Raw genomic sequence first — 18,119 nt, 5'->3', positions numbered from 1 at the left:
TCTCGTTGAAAATTTCGGAACTTTTCAGAAAGACATTGGTGACGTCACCGCTGCTTTTTGGAAATTGAACTGTTAACCACATATACGGGCAGAAATCATCACCAATGTAATTATAAACGGAGGAACATCTTCTCTCTTTTTTTCGTCTATCCCCAGCTGCATGACTTGCCAGAGAGATGCTCACATCAAAGGAAGAAAAATCTGTTTGTGGGAGCAGGTCGGTGGGTCGAATTTTGATAATCAGACTCATGCTTTTGATAATATTAAGTCAAATGATAAGAAAAAAATGACGGTATAGAAAACGTATACTGACAATACTAAGCAAAGGTGAGTAGTTTTTACCACAAAAGAGCGGTTGAAGTAGTTATGTGCTGTTAAGATATTGTTGTCATAGGAATATAAAGGGCTCCTGTACGCTTTTGCCCTAAGGAAACACCATGTAACAGGCCTATACCTATTGGTATAAATTAAGTAAAGCATTGAAGCAAATAGTTTGCATCAAAGATTTTTTGAGTCATTTCAGTTATTTGAGTAATTGTTTCAGCCCTAAAACCAACAGCGGATACTTTTTACAGTGATGAGGAAGGCTGTCTTGAAGCACGTGCCATCATGAGTCAGAGATATGTTGAAAATTTCAGTAATACGATCTTTGAGCTGATTGGCAATATGTCTTCAGTACATAGCTGTACTAAATATACATGCACAAAATGCATGTTTGTGCTTTATTCAATGCAAGTAACGAATGATATGTGTGGGTGATAGTGCAGCAGGAATTAGTTCATGTGAAGGTTAAATCGTCCAAAAGACAAAGACTAATGTGCATGCCTAGAATTCAGTCTCTTTGCTGATTGTAGGTAAGAAAGATTCATATGGTCAGTCCAAACTACAAACTGCTGTTTAGCCACCTTCAATGTCTCCACTCCTCTAATACTAACTTAACAGGAAGCAGTTCACGGTAGCTACCCAACATTGCAGTTCCGAGAGACCCACCTCTCTTGCAGCTGATGGAAGGCTGAGTCTGCTTTGGACGACCAGTGAAATGAGATCTTGGATGAGGTTATTTTGGCGACTGGTGAGGCTATCTGACTGTAGTTCCGGATGAAACTGCGATTGATGTTGGCAAATCCCAGAAAGCTCTGGAGATGTATTCAGATGAAGGGAAAGGTCCATTCAACTACCGCCCTGATCTTGTCTGGGTTTGTCTTCACCTTCCCACCTTCAAACACATCGCCCAAAAAACTTACTGATGGAACGTGAAATTCACAGTTCTCAGCTTTAACATATAGATGGTTGTCCAGGAGTCTTTGAAGGATTTGTCTCAAGTGACAACGGTGTTCGTCTGGGTTTTTGGAGAAGATCAGGATATTGTCGGTGTACGAAAACAAAGACATTCAAGAAGTCTCTTGAATCTCTCAAAACATAATTTACCATGGCTTGAAACAGAGCTGAAACATTTGTCAGTCCAAAATGCATCACCAGGAACTCAAAGTGGCCTAATAGTCATCCCCCTCACGGATTCGGACTAAACGATAGGCATTGCGGTGAATTAGTTGTCATAGTTATTGATTAAAATACCAGAGAAATTAAGAGGATTGGAATGTTTGCTTTAAACTGAAAGATCCCAAATGAATGTGGTGAACTGTAAGTGGAACATACTCATCACTCTTTTGTTCTCTTACATTCCTCAAAACGGGAACAATTTTTTTTTTATATTTAATTTTCATATTCATAGTTTGTTTTTGTCAGTCTGACACAATCTGGCTATGAATCAAAAGATTAAACATGTTTTGCTTTGTTTGTTTGTCTCTGTAAACAACAGTTTATAATGTTACAAGTGTTTTTCTTTTTTCTAAACATGTTTGTCCTACTCTTCTATATCATCTCTCCCCATCAAACAAACAATTTTAATAAATCACTGCTATCATCTGAATATCCAGCAGTTCTGTGGATTCAGCTCAGGACGTCAGTGCCCATTGTGATCATGCACACTGATATGCACATGTACAAATTTGCATGCACACTTGGATGCACTGTGCTACATTCATTGACAGGACTTCATGTCTGTGTGTTTAGTCAGGTGGAAACATTCAGAACAGGTAAAGTGAGGAGGTTGTCCGTACAAGTCCTAATGGGGGGAACCAGTAAATTAAAGATTAGTCCCTTTGTCCACTTAGAGTGAAATGGGCCTAAAGCTGCCTGTAAGACGGTGAGTCACTGGGTACATCCTGGTGACAGTCTGCCACAATGGTGGCCTGACCTCTGCTCATGGCATTTTACTGTGAACTGTGAATACTAAATCAAACCTTCCATTCGACCAGCATTGCGTTTTTGTTTTTGTCTGCAGTACTGTAGGCTCATACGTCTTCTTTTCCTGCAGAGCTTGTAGAAAATCACCAGCCGAATCAACTGCACATTTGCTAGAAATGGGTGCTGCAAATACCCTACATCACTTATTCTTTTTCATTTCTTTTTTTGACGCAAGATTAACATAGGCACGTTCTGTGATTGTGACCATTGGTCCGCCCTGTTGTATAGAAAAACAAGAATGTGTAAGGTTATTTTCTTGAAGTGCTAATGTTACACATGTGAAAGAATGTCACATACACGTCAAGATCCCTTCTGTTGTTGCTTGTTGGGCTTGAGTTTGCCAATGATAAGCTTTTAGCACATTTTTTTGAGAATACTGAAGAAGGTTGTGGACAGATTTTGTTTGAACAATTTGTTTTGGATCGATGCGTGTCTCCCTGTGTATGCGTGGGTTCTCCCCAGCTACTCTGGCATGTATGTTAGGTTAATTGGTGTCTTTAGATTGTCTCCGTTTGGCCCCATGATGGACTGGCGACCTGTCCAGGGTGTAACCTGCCTCTCGCCCAATGACGGCTGGATAGGCTCCAGCCCCCTCACAACCCTAATTTGTATTAAGCGGGTATAGAAAATAGATGGATAGATGAAATCAATCTAGATTAGTTATTACTGTGTATTTATCATCAGAGGTGATGTATCAGTTTGCGAGTGCTTTGTCCTATTCTATGTTCTATACTGAGAGAGTATATAGCATGTGCATATATACACCAAAAACAGGCTAAACAGGCTCTACTCTCCTGCATTTATCGCACAAAATATGTGATGCTGTGACTATGATGGTCAAATTAGCAAAGTTTCTGTCCATGCTCCACACCTGTCCAGAGTGGACTCACCCAGTCTCAGCTGGGATGGCAATACTGCAATTCTGCAGTTGTGTTTGAGGAGCTGAAATGTTGTTTGTATAGGTTCTTTATATGTTTGATTTGTACAGTTAATTGTATTTGGTTTATTCTACGTTTGGGATTAATAAAGTACTACTCAGTTTTATTCGGGGATCTCAGTGGAAAAGATAAGATAGGCTTTCATTTAATAATGTAATATTTGCAACAGCTGAGTCAGGAGCTATTATGAATTATTATGGGCATGTTTTTACTAATTACGTTTCATACATTGTCCCTCACCGATTACTTGCGGGAAAAATTCCAACTAAGTTAATATATATATGAAAAAGTCAAGTAGCATTAAAACTGTTCTAACCTGTTTATGTTTACTGCTGCAGCTGCAGTGCCTGCAAGTGATGAGCAAGCACTGCTATAGCAGCAGAGAGAAAAATGAGCCAGGAAAGTGGTTATATATTACAGCACAGTGATAAATGAGTGGTCAGAGCCCAACACTCCTGCATGACAAGATGTACCTTGATTCTCAACCAAACAGAATAAAAAAGATTTGATAAGAAACTCCTTACACCCAGTAACTGCTTAGCCCTTGTTTATCGGATGACATGAACTTCTCAGTAATCTGGCTTACAAAGGGGATAATATTTGCAGTGGCACCAAAGGAATTATCTTTCACAGTATGCACAACATCAGTATGCACGAGGCTATCTCATTTTTCATATGCACACCATCTTTTAGTTAAAACAGTACAGTGTAAGTGAATATTGATACAGTTGAATACCAGGCACAAATTGACAATATGCGGTTGCATCAAATAAATTAAAGAGATCTGGGCTGTGAACTTTTCTATACTTATATGTATGATGATCTTCCATGGAGAAAGTTAGAAACAGCATAATGTCTTTAATGTTTACTCACACAGTCCACAGAATGGTTTTTAGACCCAATCTCTAAATATTCTGATTTGCTAATAGCGCAATCATGAAAAACAAAAAAAATCACTACAGTTTATCATAAACACGTTATAGTGGTTGAGCAAAAAGGTTTTCCCTGTTTGAATTTTTCACTGAAACCATTTCGTATGGAGTCTGCATGTTCTAATACTGTCTGGTGGGTTCTCACTGGCTTTCTACAACAATCCAAGAAGATGCTTGTTATTTTTATCACCACCAGACCCAAGGCTCATGCTAACTCCTTGGTTTAGGTCTGTTGGTGTGCAACTACCAAAGAAAAAAAAAAGATAAATGAAAGACAGTAAATGAAGACAAAATAGAAGTCAATAGCAGTCAATCGTAAATAGCGTAAAGCTTTCATTGGTTATCCACCTTCTGGAGAGCTTTGATATGGACTTCATCAAAAGGCCATCCTTCACACTGCTGGCCTGAAAGGCAGATATATCACATATTGTAGATATCTGCAGCTACTTTAAGAAAACATCAAAATCGTCTAGACTCATAGAATGTTCAATGGTTCAACGGTGAGTCTGTAGAAGTGGTCCAGGATTACAAATACCTGGACAACAAACTGAACTGGGCCAAGAACACGGAGGCTGTGTACAAGAAAGGCCAGAGCCGGCTCTATTTCCTGAGGAGGCGCCGGTTATTCGGTGTATGTAACGTTGTGCTGAGGATGTTCTACCAGTCGGTGGTAGCCAGTGCCATCTTCTTTGGTTTGGTGTGCTGGGGCAGCAGGCTGAGTGCAGCAGATGCCAACAAGATTAACAAAATCATCAGGAAGGCTGGCTCCATCCTGCGTTCCAGCTTGACCCTTTGTTGGTTGAGCCTGAGAGGAGGATGCTGTGTAAACTGCATAGTATCCTGGACAACAACACTCACCCTCTTCACCAGGTGCTTACCTCCCACAGAAGCACCTTCAGCAACAGACTCATTCCTCCTCTGTGAAACACAGAACGCCAGAGGAAGTCCTTTCTGCCTGTGGCCATCAGACTGTTTAATTCATCTACCTCAGGTCGAGAGAGGGTTAGTGGAAACACTGCCTCCTGAGGCCAAATGCCAATATCACTTTATACAATGATACTTTCTACAGATCACTAGTTTGTATGTTTTTATATATTGTTCTTATTGAGGCTGCTAAATTGCACACTGCACATATTGTATTCAGTTACTTATGTTATTTTATGTTAGCTTTATTTTATTTTATTTCATTGTATTACTTTCCCTCTTGTACCATAACTGTTGCATAGCAATTTGCCTCGGGATAAATAAAGCTTCTTGAATCTTGAATCTTGACGTTATAGCTGAAGAAGCCTCCAATTGAACGCATACAGGATGAACAACTTGTGCATTCATTTTTGCAAATCAGCTGGAGGGGATCCACAGCACAGTACCAGCCTTCTTGATCAGTTTTATCAGTTTATTTGAGTCAATAGCTCGGATGCTACCCACAAGGAGATTGTGTTCTCCACCACAAACTTATAGAAGATATTCAACATATTGCTGCAAATACCGAATTACCTTTATTTTTTATATATATTTGTATGGAATATATATTAAATATTAGATTAGATTGCACATAATATCACGCATAATATTACATAACGCACTTAATTACATCACACACCAAGAAAGCTGGCAATCTGCAACATTTATAATTTTCTTCCATCAAGGAAACAGTGCTCATGATTGACTTTGAACAAATCTGTTAAATGCTCCCATGTTGTCAGATCAGAGTATGATCACTGGCTTCCTGTGTGAGGCCCAGCAAGGTGAATGCATCAGAACTCTTCTCACAACTTATTCTCTTCAACTCTAAAATTATATCTGAAGTTGCTGTTGCCTGCTATTTTATGGACACCAGCAGCTGTTCTCATGTGACTGGTAAGTAGTGGAGCTGTTGGCAGCAAAGTGCAGTTACTGTCATATCTGATTAAAAGTACAGGATCTCCATGTTTGTTCCTCACATTTTTTGACAACTGTTCATCTAATGTATTTCACAAGTGTATTGCTGTCTATCGCGGCAACACACCTTTAGGTTTTCAATTCAATTCAATTCAATTCAATTCAATTCAATTCATTTTTATTTATATAGCGCCAAAAACAACAAATGTCATCTCAAGGCACTTAGATAGTAAGTCCAATTCAAGCCAATTGGAATTCAAATAATTAATAATAATCATAATTCATAAAATAATCCAATTCGTTCATATAGAGCCAATTCAAAAACAATTTCCTAGCTAAGAAAACCAACAGATTGCACTAAAAACTTTTTGTTTTTCGGTCCAATCTCCCGGCCTGAGCGGCGTGCCTGAGGCGACTGTGGAGAGAAACGACTCCCTTTTAACAGGAAGAAACCTCTGGCAGAACCAGACTCAGGAAGGGTGGCCATCCGCCTCGACCAGCTGGGGTTTGAGAAGACAGAAAGGGGGGGGGGGGCACTGTAACACCATTCAAAGGATATCTGTTGGAACAGGGAAACACGAGTTAATGACCACAATAATATCACATATACATAAAGAGAGTAAAGTGAGGAAAGGTGTGTCAGATGAGGCCCCCCAGCAGTCTAGGCCTATAGCAGCTTAACTATGGGATGTTTCAGGATCACCTGAGCCATCCCTAACTATAAGCTTTATCAAAAAGGAAAGTTTTAAGCCTGGTCTTAAAAGTGGAAAGGGTGTCTGCTTCCCGGACATTTACTGGCAGCTTATTCCACAATTGAGGGGCCTGATAACTGAAGGCTCTGCCTCCCATTCTACTTTTAGAAACTCTGGGAACCTCAAGTAAACCTGCAGTTTGGGAACGAAGTGCTCTGTTAGGAAAATATCTTACAATGAGATCTTTAAGATATGATGGAGCTCGGTCATTAAGAGCTTTATATGTAAGGAGAAGAATCTTAAATTCTATTCTGAATTTAACAGGGAGCCAATGAAGAGAAGCTAAAACTGGAGAAATATGATCTCTCCTGTTAGTTCTCATCAGAACTCTGGCTGCAGCATTTTGGATCAACTGAAGGCCTTTCAAAGAATATGTAGGACAGCCCAATAATAAAGAATTACAGTAGTCCAATCTTGAAGTAACAAATGCATGAATTAGTTTTTCTGCATCACTCTGAGACAAGATGTTCCTGATTTTAACAATATTACGAAGGTGAAAGAAGGCAGTCCTAGAAACCTGTTTTATATGCGAGTCAAATGATAAGTTCTGGTCAAAAATAACTCCAAGGTTCCTCACTGTGGAACTAGAAGCCAAGGAAATACCATCTAGAGTAACTATATAGCTAGACAATTTCTCCCTGAAACGCTCAGGTCCAAAGATAACGACTTCAGTTTTGTCTGAATTTAGAAGCAGACAGTTCTGAGTCATCCAGGTCTTTATGTCTTTAAGACATGCTTGTAGTCTGACCAACCTATTGGGTTCATCTGGTTTTATAGATAAGTACAGCTGAGTATCATCAGCATAGCAATGGAAATTTATGCCATGCTGTCTAATAATGTTACCTAATGGAAGCATGTATAAAGTAAAAAGAATCGGTCCAAGCACAGAACCCTGGGGAACTCCATGACTTACTCTGGTGTGTGAGGAAGATTCTTCATTTACAAGAACAAACTGAAATCTATCAGATAAATATGACTTAAACCAGCCTAATGCAGTTCCTTTAATCCCAATAACATGTTCAAGTCTGTGTATTAAGATACTGTGATCGACCGTATCAAATGCAGCACTGAGATCCAACAGGACAAGCACAGACACAAGTCCGCTATCAGAGGCTAAGAGGAGATCATTGGTAACTTTCAGCAGTGCAGTTTCTGTGCTATGATGCACTCTGAATCCTGACTGAAACTCTTCAAACAAATTATTTCTGTGTAAATGATCACAAAGCTGAGCTGCAACTATTTTTTCAAGAACTTTAGACATAAAAGGGAGATTGGATATAGGTCTATAATGAGCCAACACTTCTGAATCAAGAGTAGGTTTTTTAAGTAAAGGTTTAATTACAGCAACCTTAAAAGTCTGAGGAACATATTCTGTCAACAAAGACAGATTGATCAAATCCAATATGGAAGTGTCAATTAATGGGAAAACCTCCTTGAACAGTCTGGTTGGGATTGGGTCTAAAACACAACTTGATGGTTTAGAAGAGACTATTGCTGTTGTTAGATCGGAGAGATCAACTGGGCAGAAGCCGTCTAAATACAAATCAGGTTCTAAAGATACTTCTAAAGCTGCTGTACTTGATGGTACATCACTGATAATAGTGGGAAGGACTCCATCAATCTTCTCTCTGATAGAAACAATTTTATTAATAAAGAAGCTCATGAAATCATCACTGCTGAGAGTTAAAGGAATAACTGGCTCAGCAGAGCTCGGACTCTTAGTCAGACTGGCTACAGTGCTGAAAAGAAACCTGGGATTATTCTTATTCTCTTCTATCAATGATGAATAATAAGCAGTTTTAAGCTGCTTGCTGAAATGAACTATGAATGAATGTGAACTTACAAAAAACAGCTCTACCGTCTGAAATGCAATTTCCTATCTCCTAAAAAGAAATACTCCACTGATAAGCCACTTGTAAAACAGAACAAGTCATTTGGTTTTATTCTCCCATTTAATTCAGTTACATAAGATATTTTGCCAATTCACAACCAACATCAAATCAGGGCACTTTACATTGAAGGGGTTCGAGTTCTGTTCAAGTCTGGCTACATACAGCCCAAGTTGTGTGCAAAGACAAAATGTCTGCTTGAAATAATAACGGTATATGCATCCCAAGCCAATGACAGCAGTGTGCTCCAGCAGCACTGAACATATTCCTGTTGTGCAGGTACAATTTATGATTTGTTGATAATTGATTTAGGGAAGAAGCCCTAATCTGATGGCCAACTGCACACCATAGTTTTGGGCATTTCTAGCCTTTGTTATCATGCACAACTTCTCTTTGTAACTTTGTGCTATCCTTAAAGTTATAGGTTCCTTTGGGCTCCTGTGCTTGTTCGTGTTCAAACAGAGAACATCACTGAAAAAATAAATCATTTGTGTGTTTTTGTAGGCAGTACTATTTTTGTTTTCCTTGTTTAGGCCTATAGTATGTGCAGTCAATGTTTCCACAGTGCAAACATTCCACTTGGCCATTAAAATTGAGATGAATGCGGACATCTGTAGAGAAGTCCATGTGTTATATATCTAGTTTAACTGTAATTCAAGGATGGATCGAACAGTTGGCCAGATTTCATTTTTCATATGAAATACCCCAGCATATGCACCTGCGAACAGAGCCTCTTCTGTCTCAGTTCTGTTGGATGACTTCCTCTCACCCATATGTTTCTGTGTATTCCACAGCTGTGTTGGCACAGATGGAGTCCATTGAGTCACATGACCTTGCAGTATGACAGTGTTGGGGAATAGTGCTGCCAACAACTCAGATTTGAAAATAAACTCATTTAAATGTATATTTATTTGATTTCCACTAGATCACAATAACAGAGACGGTGCTGTTCCTGGTGCAGTACACGTCCAAAGAGTTTGACCGTTCAGAGAAGACAGTGGCCACAGGGGACTGCTGCTACCTCAACCCACTGGTGCGCAGGACCTTCCGCTTCCTCGGTAAGTTCTGGGCTTACATGTACCTATTACTCTCTTCAAACCCATTTCGTTATTCAGATTTGGTGAATTAAATCAATTGTTCTGAATTAAATTAAAATATTTAATGTGAAAGTTCATGTGGAACACTTTTTTCTTTAATGTGAGGGAAAATTGATCATTTTAAAGCATTACCAGATAATTTTCTGCTCTTTGGTCTCCCTACAGTTGTGGGATGTAACGTGACTGTCGGAAAAATAAATCTCTGCCTGAGCCCTGTACATGCACAGCTATGCATCTCAATTTATTGTCATGTTTTAGAGACTGACAAAATGCACTTCCAGAAACCATGAAAATATATATATCAAGAGACAAGGTGGGGTAATGTTGCAGGACCTTACATTAATAAGACTATGATATATGTGATGAAGAGACAAGCTCACAAAAAAAATGTAATTCAGTTTGCTTTTTCTAATTTACACTTTGGAGGATTCGAATGAGGTGCATGTGTGTGAAATAAATGCATGTGCAACATAATGCACATATATATTGCACTTTCTAATTTTACACTTTATTTGTAATGACAGAAGTGTAAAAGTGTAATTGTTTCATCCAATTTAATTTGTAATAGCAATAGTGTCTTTTTTCCATTAAAAAAAAAAAGTAGTAGAAACAAACTAAATTTCAACAGACAGCAAACTATTTTGTATCTTTCAACTGCATTATCCTCAGCCAATGGTTGGCTTATAGTTATTTCTGAGATTTCTAATCCTGTTTCAAATTACTTCAATTGTAGATATTTATAACAACAAAAACCTAGATTCTGTGGTGTAGTGGGTAATTAAGCAATCTCCACCAGATTAATATTTTAAGATAGTGAATACATTTTTAGCTCAAGTAGCACCGACAGTGAATTTAAGGGATTTATTTGTATTTTCTTCTAGAAACTCAAACAAGGTGACTGCCACGCATTTTAGCATTTAACCTCTTTGTTTTAACAAGATGTTTTTGACTTTTAATTTTATGTCTGACTATCTCATCATCACCTCTGATTTGGCCCACCATGTAGTGACCTTTACCAGTCAACAGCACATTGCTCAAACACACATGTTCCAAAAAGTATTTTCATTATACACCACATGGATACAAACAGTATAAGCGCAGCGCATTCTGGTGAAAGACCTAATAAAATCCCTTGTGGGGAACACACTAGGACACAAATGTAAAGTCTCAGTCTGTCAAACAAACACATTATAGAATAGTGTTAGCCTCTCCTTGTCCTGTCTCATACTTAAGTCAGAACAGAGATAAGGCTGCAGAAGAGGATTATTACCTAGATCTCTGAGAGGGAATCAACTTGGTAGCCTGGTTTACCTCGGCTCTTATACAGCCAGCACAGCGTGCCATTCATATTCCACATTAATGCTGCCTTTATCCCTAAGAGCCTCGTGAAATTGCTTATCAGGTATTATACACTGGTACAGTAATATATCAGTATCACTATAAGGCTTATGTCTTATATGTTAATTGATGTCAGTTTTAAAGAGTGCAAAGTTACATCTTTTCCCTGAAAAGCAGGACAACTGGCACGAGCTGTAGAGTTTCCTTTTTTTTTTTTTTTAAGGCTTCATGAACAGTGATTTACTAAGGATCCCACATCCCATTAGGAAACATACAGGGATATATCCTATAGTCTCTATAGTTATACAGTTATACTCTAACATACAGGAAAAAGTTAAAAATTGAAAGTTAATACCACGTTAGCCATATTTGAACCCCATTAATCACGATTAAACAGCACCAAATTGTCATGTCCATGGGGTTTTCCCCATGTTTTTAGTTCTTAGTTTTGTGTTTTATCATGTTTTAGTTTATTTCATGTCTTAGTTTTCTAGCTCATGTTATGTTTTAGTTTAGCCATGTTTTCCCCACAGTTTCTGTTGCTCATCCATCACCTTCATTCACTTCACCTGTAGTTTTCTCCTCAGCTGCACTCACTCACCTATCACCCATTCAGTATTTAGTTTCCAGGTTTCCCCATGCAGTTTGTCAGATCCTTGCACCTTCACCACGGTCACAGCCAAGCTAAATACTTTCAAGTTATGCCATGTCATGTTCATTGTTTTGTTTTGCCTTAGTCATGTTTTGTTTTTTCCACAGTCTAGTTTTGTCTTCCGGCTCAGCCGCGCTTTATGTTAACCTTGTTTTTGAAAATAAACGCCTCGCATCCCACCGCTGTGACACAAATAGCTTAAAATAAAGTTCACTTTTAATATGCTCTGTTAGTATGTTCTTGGTCAGCATTGTAAAATATGCTTATTATTGTCTGAATAGATAATCTTGTGAGATACATGGAAGTTGTTCTTTGGGTAGGCACAGAAAGTATCAGTTTGCAGGAATGTGTACAGCAGAACAGACATCCAAACAGCTTCTCCTTGAAGGAATTAGTAAAGCAGTAAGCTAGCCAACATCTGGGGCCAGATGCATAAATGATGTGTACACACAAAAAACATCTACACAACTGCTTTTTTTCCACAGAAACTAGTATTTATAAAGGAAGTGTCCTGTGAGAATGTGCATTCACACATTCTTCAGACCATGCACACACTTGTTTTATGACAATGTGACCTTGATGTGAGGTGGAAAGGGAAAATGAGGTTACATAATTTACCATAAAAGCAAAACAAGACAATTTCACAGAGCTTGCTTGTTAGAGTGATTTATTCTTTCTCTTTTTTTGGGGTAATTTCCCTTAATATATTCTTATTTACAGTAATTCGAGTGCTCTTATAATTCCATTCGTACATGGTGGGTAATGGCTGTTGAAGACTTCTCTAATAGCACTTTCAAAAGATAATAAATATTTTGAGAACCACACGTATGCACACCACTACACGTCTAGCAAAAATAATGTGAATGCATATTGCTTTCCTCATGAATCTACATTCAGTTTTAAGCATCTGGCTCTTGGACTGAGATCATATTCCTCTCTTTGCGGGAGTCTCTTTATAGCATGATGGTGTGATATTCAGAAGAGGAAAAGCTGAAACTTCACTTATTCCAAAGGATAAATACATGCTTGCAATACTCACATGCACTTACTCCTTAGGTAATACATATTTGTTTTGTCTGACTAACTACTGTGTTGTTTGGTCTTTTGATTTTAAATTATTTTTTTGGGGTCCTAATTCAAGAAGAAAACAAGTGTCAGAATTGTAAAACAAATTATAAAAAAATGTCTAATCAAAAATTTTATTTGAATCAGCATTTGCTTCTCTTTATCAAAATCATCTGTTGGGACTGTTTGTATCTTACTGGTTACATTAGAAACAGTTGATATATTTAAAAGTACCATCCATAATCCATTAGTCACTAATTTTAAATGACTTGTCGGCACAGCGAGTAACCACTGAAAAGGGAATGTAGCTTACATTGCTTTACTGCATGGAGCAGATCCATTCTCACTTCAGTGCATAGCTTCCCTGGGGGTCTGATGCCCGCTTGTGTGATTCTGGATGAGCTTCTGAGCCAAATACCTCCTTTGCTGACTTGACTTTTATGTGTGGGGGGGGGATGGTATGTGAAGAGTCAAAGGGCATAAGTTGCAAAGCAAAGCAACACTGGAGCTGCAGTCTTTCTTCTAGAGTGAAGGATGTTATTTGGAATCTCTTTGTTTCTTAAAGGAGAAGGTTTGTTTTTTTTTGTTTTTTTTTTAAATCTGGACCTTACTTCTGTTATAAAATGCGTTCATCTACTCACCGATAGCAGTTTGGTGAAAGTTGGCATCCTTCGGAAGATATTTAGATTACTCGAGATCCACGTACATCCATATAACGGGAGAGAACAGGGCATAGACAATACAGCCTCTAAATATGGCATTATCTGTCTTTATTTCACCAACATTTTAAGACGAATAAATGACTGAACGCGTACTATTATACTATGACGCATAAACCAAAAATGGGAATCCTTCATCATCTGTCCCTTGGTTCAATAAAGTGAGCTACCTGCTTTCAATAGACAAACTTTTTGATTTACTGTACTTAGCAACCAGTTGTAAACCTTTTATGTTTGTAATATTTCAAGAAAGAAGCTGTGCATCATCAGCAGCCTCTTTTAAAATTACTGTCTGTGCACAAAATAGGGCAAAAAAAAAAATATAGAGTGCAAATTTATGCTTTGGGCTGGGATATGAGCTTCACAGTGTAGAGGCTGGGACATGAAATGGGGTTTCCAGGGGTGCATAGTTCCAGGTGGGCAACACACTTTATAGATTGTTATGGTGATTGTTGAAATAAACTGGCAGTCTTTTTTCCATAATTTTGGCCATTGTTTTTATGGGCATTGTTTAACTAGCAGGAGAGACTACTTTCATCAGTGCTTTTGTTTGATTGTAATCTCGTGCTACAATCAAACAAACAATCGGGTCCAAATTGTTTTAGGTTGAGCAATTTGGTGTCAGTAATAAAAACGAGCACCACGTGCAATGTTTGCTTGTCGTATACAAATTTATCCATCCATTCGCATTGGGATTGCAGGTACACAATCCCAATGTTCATGGATTTCATGTTCATGGGTGTAAGCTTATTGGGACAATGTAAATCCAAAGGTAACCAAAGACCTAAAAGGTAGTATAGGTACTAGCTTGTCTTTAGCCCAACTGCCACCAGGGGAAAGACAGGTTGTACCCTAGACAGCTTGATAGTCAATCACAGGGCTAACATAAGGGAGAAAACCATGCACATTCTAACTCATACCAATAGCCAATTTAGAATCATCAGCCTAACATTACATTACATTACATTACGGTCATTTTGCAGACTCTTTTATCCAAAGCGGCTTACAATAAGTGTGTTCCACATCGGAAGGCTAAAGAACTTCAGGTCACAAGAAATCATAAGTGCATTTCCTTCCAAAACCAAACAGCTAGGAGCATAACTAGTGCTAGAGTAAGTGCAGTAAGTTAGGTACCTAGACAAATGGGAAGACAATTTAGGAAACAAATAAGTGCGTAAGGAGCTAGGACGAAACAAGTGATGTCCTAATAGGGCGGATCTGGGTAGTGTTTCCTGAAGAGATGGGTTTTCAGCCTGCGGCGAAAGATGGTCAGCGACTAAGCTGTCCTGCCATCAGTCGGGAGATCGTTCCACCATCGGGGTGCCGGAACAGAGAAAAGCTGTGACCGTGTCGATCGTGTGCAGGGACCGCTGAGTGACTTGGCAGCCAGCAGCCTGGAGGCTGCAGAGCGAAGTGGTCGGGCGGGGATGTAGTCTGCATGTCTTTGTTCTGTGGTCAAAGAAAGAACCAACAGAGGTTGGAAACAGGATTTTTTTTGCTGTGAGTTGACACTGCAAATTAATTCTCCACTGTGGCACCGTATACTCAGGGTTCAGGGTTTAATGCAGGGGTGGCCAACCCGCGGCTCCCGAGCCGCATGCGGCTCTTTGTCTGGTTTCATGCGGCTCATACGTTCATATCAAAATTTGTGTTTGTGTTTTGTTTTTTTTTATGTGCGTGTTCGCTTCATTTGAGTTCAATATGGCAGCGGTCTCCAACCTTTTTTGCTCCATGGACCGGTTTAATGTCAGTATTTTCACGGACCGGCCTTTCAGGTGTGGCGGATAAATACTACAAAATAAAATGATACGACCAACACAGACTCTGTGGTATTTAGTAAATATAATAATAAACTTGAATCCACTGCGTACTTGTATGTAACTTTATTAGCAGCGTCCTCCTGACATAACATCCTCTCTGGTCGCTATGGTAACGCTTTAACATGTCTTCAAAATGCAGCTTTCTTTTTCTCAGTAGTCACAGCCTCTTCTTCTGTCTCCTGACTGGGAAGAAGCTTTCCAAACACGTCTGTTTTTGAATCATTTTGCTCGGTTCGTGGGTTTAATATCAGCGTTGATGCGTCACGTGACCGAGACGAGAGCGAGTCAAGAACACACGGATGGAACGGAGAGAATTCAGTCATTTTTCAAAATAATGTGGCTCTTTGTGGTAACACAGTAAAAAATGCGGCTCTTAGTCTCTGACCGGTTGGCCACCCCTGGTTTAATGAATTAATAATGTTGCTTCAGTGGGTCTGTGAAGATATATGGCGTTTTGTTCTCAGAGTAAATTTTCTCAACAAATTCTGACCCTTTGCTTTACCTTGTAGCTCCATTATCAATTCAAATTTCTGATTTGTTCAAAATTTACCAGCACAACTAATGGCATTTCCAACAGCCTCAGTAGTGCTACAACATTATATGCATTTGCCCAACACTCAACCAACTTCTCCACTTAAAAAAGAAGTCCTGCAAACAAGCACTTCATAGATAGTTGAAGTTTTACGTGCAGTCATGCACATCATCAGATGTGATGATGAGAATTCACTTTTTAACAGATAGGGCGACAGATGGAAAAACAAACAGCTGGGTGTTGAACATGACATATCTGTTTAACTTAAACTGTCATGGTGCTTCTTTGTTTGCCCTCATGTAACATCCATTCATTTAATCCTCATGACTTACTCTAGCCATAACCTGTGGATGTTTTGTATGTAGACTGTAGACTGAAATATTTTATGGTTGATTTTATATAGTTTATCATGCATCATAGCTACAAATTATGCAATCAAAATCTAATATCTCATCTCTCAACACAGCTGTACGTCCTTTGTTTATTTTTCAATATGACCAACATGGTAGAACCCTTCTTGCTCAGAGATAAATACTGTGCCCATGTGCTGCTCACATTGCTATACCTTATATGTAGACATAACATACAGTCAGTCATCCTTTTCTTAAGCAGAGGTGGATTATAGGCTTTCTATATGATGTCTTAGTATGAATTCTTTCAGCATAATTGCTCGTGCGTTGTTTCTTTTGTTATGTTCTGTTCTTCCTTTGCCATTACTAGTGTGCCAGTATTCAAACGTGACTCATTCCACGTGCTGTGCGTTTGTATTTCTGCACGTGTGCCCGAGAGTGTCTATTCATGTGAATCAGCATGCCTGTTGCCAGCATTTACATCTACTTTAGAACTACAACATTAGAGCTCTGCAGCCTTCCCCTCTCATTCATGCCTGGCGTAGCTTTGCATAATGACTCACAGGGCTGTGCTGTTTCGGAAAGATTAAATTTAGAACACAGCTGAAGGTCGTGGTGCTCACAAACAGTCAACTGAAGCTGTGTTTTTACCGTCATACATTTTAAGACTTTGCATCACTTTCTCAGGTTGATGCACAGTCAAAGTCTGTAAGTGACATCTCGCATAAAATGTTTTTACAAATAAACTTTTCTTTATGGCAGTGATTATTTTTTTATCCTTATGCAAACAATTTTCAATAAACTTGCACTATTTCCTCTGATTCTCCCCACCAACTAGCTTAGAACTGAAGGAGCCTTTCGGATGAGAGGTGAAACATATCCAAGAACCAAGAAGTCTAGTTTCCCTTTGTCAAGCTCTTAGGGTAAAAAAAAAGCCAGCTTTTCTTGAGTCTAAGATGTCCCCCCTCATTTTAACTACATTACATTTTCTTTTTTTTGTTTCTTCTTTTATGGTTCAAGATCAGAAAGCACACATAAGTCAGGAAGAGTAATTAAAGCCTCAAGTTTTGAACATACTGCACACTGTGAGGGATTCATAGAAGCACGTCTGAATTATTGCCGCCACTATGTTTCACTAGTTTCAGGTGGAACAATTGAAGATGTGGTCTGCTCTTTGTTGTGTTGGTGCTTAAGCCTTTCAGACAACCAGCATTCGACATCTAGCCTTATCTTCGAAGGCTACGCAATTTTTTTTTCTGCATTTCTGTCCACCTACATTGAAAAATACTTCGGCTGAGAGGGACACAGACAGAATCTTTTGCACAGATATAAAATGGCCCTCACATGTAACCAATAACAATAAGGAAAACCTTTTGCACTTTGCTTAAAAGCCAGCTTCCACAACCCACAGCTCCAAATGTTTTTTTTGGCTCTACAAATTACCTTACATGTATGTTATCTCTTCCTTCACACACACATACTACCTATCTCCTCAGTACATCAACAATCACAGCCATGTCAAGTGAATAATTTAAAACATGCTTCTTTTTTCAGTGTTAAATAATGTTGCAGTTGACAGTGAATTGAGATTACCTTGCAAGAGCCATGTAATTATTGCCCCCCTGAATTTTCCAGACTGAAATGGAAACTCACTCCCATGCAATTGTATATGCAACAGGGCTAGATGTAAACATCAGTGTCAAAGCCTTTCAAGCACTAATTTACCACTGCATTTGGATAGTTCAAACTGACAGTAACGAATTGATGCAAAGAAACAAACAAAAAAGCATCCCTACGGGTGGAAAGCATTTATAATTCCGACCGTAAGTCATATGACAGTACAGTTA

The 18,119-nt window shown here is 38.8% G+C and overlaps 1 protein-coding gene across 2 annotated transcripts in view; it reads left to right on the top strand.

Moving 5' to 3' along the window:
* Positions 1-18,119, top strand: part of plppr5b (phospholipid phosphatase related 5b) — a 115,323-nt gene that overhangs the window by 49,860 nt on the left and 47,344 nt on the right. For both annotated transcript variants that reach the window (XM_075452563.1, XM_075452564.1), the window contains one exon: positions 9,625-9,757. In XM_075452563.1, coding sequence (XP_075308678.1) covers positions 9,625-9,757 — 133 coding nt within the window. The remainder of the gene's footprint in view (positions 1-9,624; positions 9,758-18,119) is intronic.

Source organism: Odontesthes bonariensis, chromosome 20, assembly GCF_027942865.1.
Source record: "Odontesthes bonariensis isolate fOdoBon6 chromosome 20, fOdoBon6.hap1, whole genome shotgun sequence".
Taxonomy (NCBI): domain Eukaryota; kingdom Metazoa; phylum Chordata; class Actinopteri; order Atheriniformes; family Atherinopsidae; genus Odontesthes; species Odontesthes bonariensis.
Note: the sequence above shows the minus strand (reverse complement) of the source record. Positions and strands in the feature narration are given on the sequence as shown.